Source organism: Pyxicephalus adspersus, chromosome Z (assembly GCF_032062135.1).
Source record: "Pyxicephalus adspersus chromosome Z, UCB_Pads_2.0, whole genome shotgun sequence".
NCBI classification, from domain to species: Eukaryota; Metazoa; Chordata; class Amphibia; order Anura; family Pyxicephalidae; genus Pyxicephalus; species Pyxicephalus adspersus.
In genome coordinates, this window is record NC_092871.1 from 625,715 (window position 1) to 628,449 (window position 2,735).

General features: G+C 45.7%; 1 protein-coding gene across 1 annotated transcript in view; it reads left to right on the forward strand.

Annotated features, from left to right (window-relative positions):
- Window positions 1–596, forward strand: part of LOC140343763 (transmembrane protein 182-like) — a 4,835-nt gene extending 4,239 nt beyond the window's left edge. The window contains exon 4 of the mRNA XM_072430631.1: window positions 367–596. Coding sequence (XP_072286732.1) covers window positions 367–596 — 230 coding nt within the window. The remainder of the gene's footprint in view (window positions 1–366) is intronic.
- The last annotated feature ends 2,139 nt before the right edge of the window (window positions 597–2,735 follow it).

Sequence of the window (2,735 nt, forward strand, 5' to 3'; positions counted from 1 at the left end):
ACCAATATGCAATATGAGAACCCCAGTCACATGATCATTATACAATAAGAGAACCCCTGTCACATGACCTTTATGCAATATGAGAACCCCCGTCACATGACCATTATACAGGTGTAACTCACCTGGGCCACATAAAACAACCATCGGACACAATGCTGTACTGTACGATGTTTCCATATTGTCAGGAGAACTTAACAGAAATGTCCAATATTCTCACAGAGGAGATCCTCAGTGTGTTTGGGAAATCTTCCCATGGTTGGTGTCACATTGTGAATTCCATCTGATGATTTCTGATTGGCTGACACAGCTCAATCTGATGATTCCAGCAGTGACAACACAATGAAATCTTTTCCTTCTCGTTGTCAGTGTACAGAGGATTCTGGACGGCATTCATCATCCTTGCCGTGGCCTCCAGCCTGGTTGGGGGGCTCGTGTTGGTGTGCGCTGTGCCCTTCACCGCCGCTCGGCTCTATAAAGTTGGGGGAGGATTTCTTATAACTTCTGGTAAGTTGGGACACTCCGGGGGGCTCACTGTGAGAGAAAGCAGAAAGTTCTTATACATCATGGAGCCTCCACCTGGGTCCCCCCTGGGCTGACGCGTTTCACCCCTCAATGGGCTCCTTTATATGGGCTCTGTATGAATATGGCCGGTGAAACGCATCAGAGGGGATAGGTGGTGGGCGGAGCTTCTATGTGTGTTGTGTCTGGAACAATAAAGATTTCTATATCATTAGTGATTGGCCCTGAATATTCACATCCATTCACCTTCTATGACCATTTCAATGGCTTCTATACAATCCCTACCAGAGCACCAATCAGCATGGGAGAAGGCGGGGCAAGGAAGTACCAGCAGCCAATCACGTGTGTTGCAGTATACATGTGCTGATCCGGGGAATTCATCCTTGGTCCTTTCAGTCTTAGGAGGCAGGAGGGCAAATTTATTGAAGGGGAGGCTGGAGGGCAGATTTATTGAAGGGGAGGCTGGAGGGCAGAATTAATAAAAAGTAAAGAACAATCAGACACCAGGTGACATTGGTGGAATTTTTGGCTTTGGTTCCTGGACATTTCTATACTCTGCATCCCTTAAATTCCCATTTCTTATGATTTCTGGGTTGCAGAATAATCAATTTCCCATGAACTGAAATCGTTTTATTTCCCCGGAATCTTTGGATTTCTGGTAATAGATTCTACACCAGCGCACCATGGTAATGTATTCAGAGCCGGCTCATCGCCGTGTGCGCTCCGCAGTGCGTTCCTCAATATTACAAAAAGTTTAAATGAAAGGAAATGTTTGGGGATTTTTATTGCAGATGATTATTTCCAAATCTAAAAATACATTTTAGGTGAGCCTGGGGGAAAGATAATATTTATTTGTAGTCGCAGCAACAAGAAAAGAACATTTTTTATGTTTCTATTTAGAAGCGCCGGCTGTGCGGAGCTGATTACCCGTCAGATGGAGGCGACTTACACCCGGGCCTGGCAAAGAGGAATAAATATGGCGGACGCGCCCGGGAGCCGCCATGGCGTTTCTGCGGGAGAGTAAATAGCGTGTGAAATATTCCTGGAGCTGCTCTGTGATTCTTTATTCCAATAAAATGCCAAGAAATAAAAATGGCCGGGTAGAGTGTCAGCTCTGGGGGTTCAGTTCACAATGGCTTCCTATTTCCCAGCATGCATTGCAGCATCCGTCTATTATACATTAAAGAGGACCTTTCACCAAGCTGCACGTACAATGACAGAAAATCCAATATTTTATATGATTATTAGAAGTTATTTCATTTCATTAAATCATTTTTAATTTCCTGCAATCTGACGCTGAAACTCCAATATCCCAGGAAGGGTCACTTACCTATCACCGCCCCTCCCTTCCTGCATTTCAGGTGTGATTGGTGTGCCTAAATGTTCTCTGTGCTGGCCCAGCTCCTCTGCCCCTCCCCTTACATATAAAGGTATATACACATATATATGTGATGAGCGGGGAATGTTGCAGTATCCAATATAAATGTATGAGAGGATTGCTGAGGTGACAGGGCCTCTTTATGGTAACACAAGGGACAAGTTTCCGGTTGTCACAGATTAATCCCCCCTCCCCCTCCCATACAATTAGATTGATATTGATCTCCACAGCTGATCAATATTTCTAATTTCTGCTGGAAGATGATTATGAATGATTCACCGTATGCTGAGCGTATTCTGCCCCACGCCGGGCACCACTGACAGACCAACCATTGGTCACCCCCTAGAGATGGGAATGGGATTCACCCATAGACGCCTCTCCTCCCCGCCTCCGATCAATCACAGAATAATTGCTAATTAAATATTTCACCAATCAAATCCTCCAATCTGTGTCACGGCATCAAATAATGGCGCAATAAAATATTACGATGGATGGAATCACACAGGAGGAAACAGTGCACAAAGAGGACCTGTCATTCCCACTGAGCGGGGGAGGGGAGCACAACAGGTGGGAGCAGAGGGTACCAGGTGAAGGTGGGCAGATGCCCAGGTTGTTACCCTGATGCTGACTCTGACAACAGGCAGGGGGGGAGGGGGATATGGGAATGGGGGAAATCAAACATGGCAATATAACAAGCATATCTTTATAATGACAGCGGAGGAACTACAAAGCCCAGCATGCTGTGCTGGGGTACAGAACTGAGCGCAGACCCAGCCAGTACCGGCTCTGTTCCAATACTAAGGAATTATTAAACTGTATTTATAGCACCGACATATTA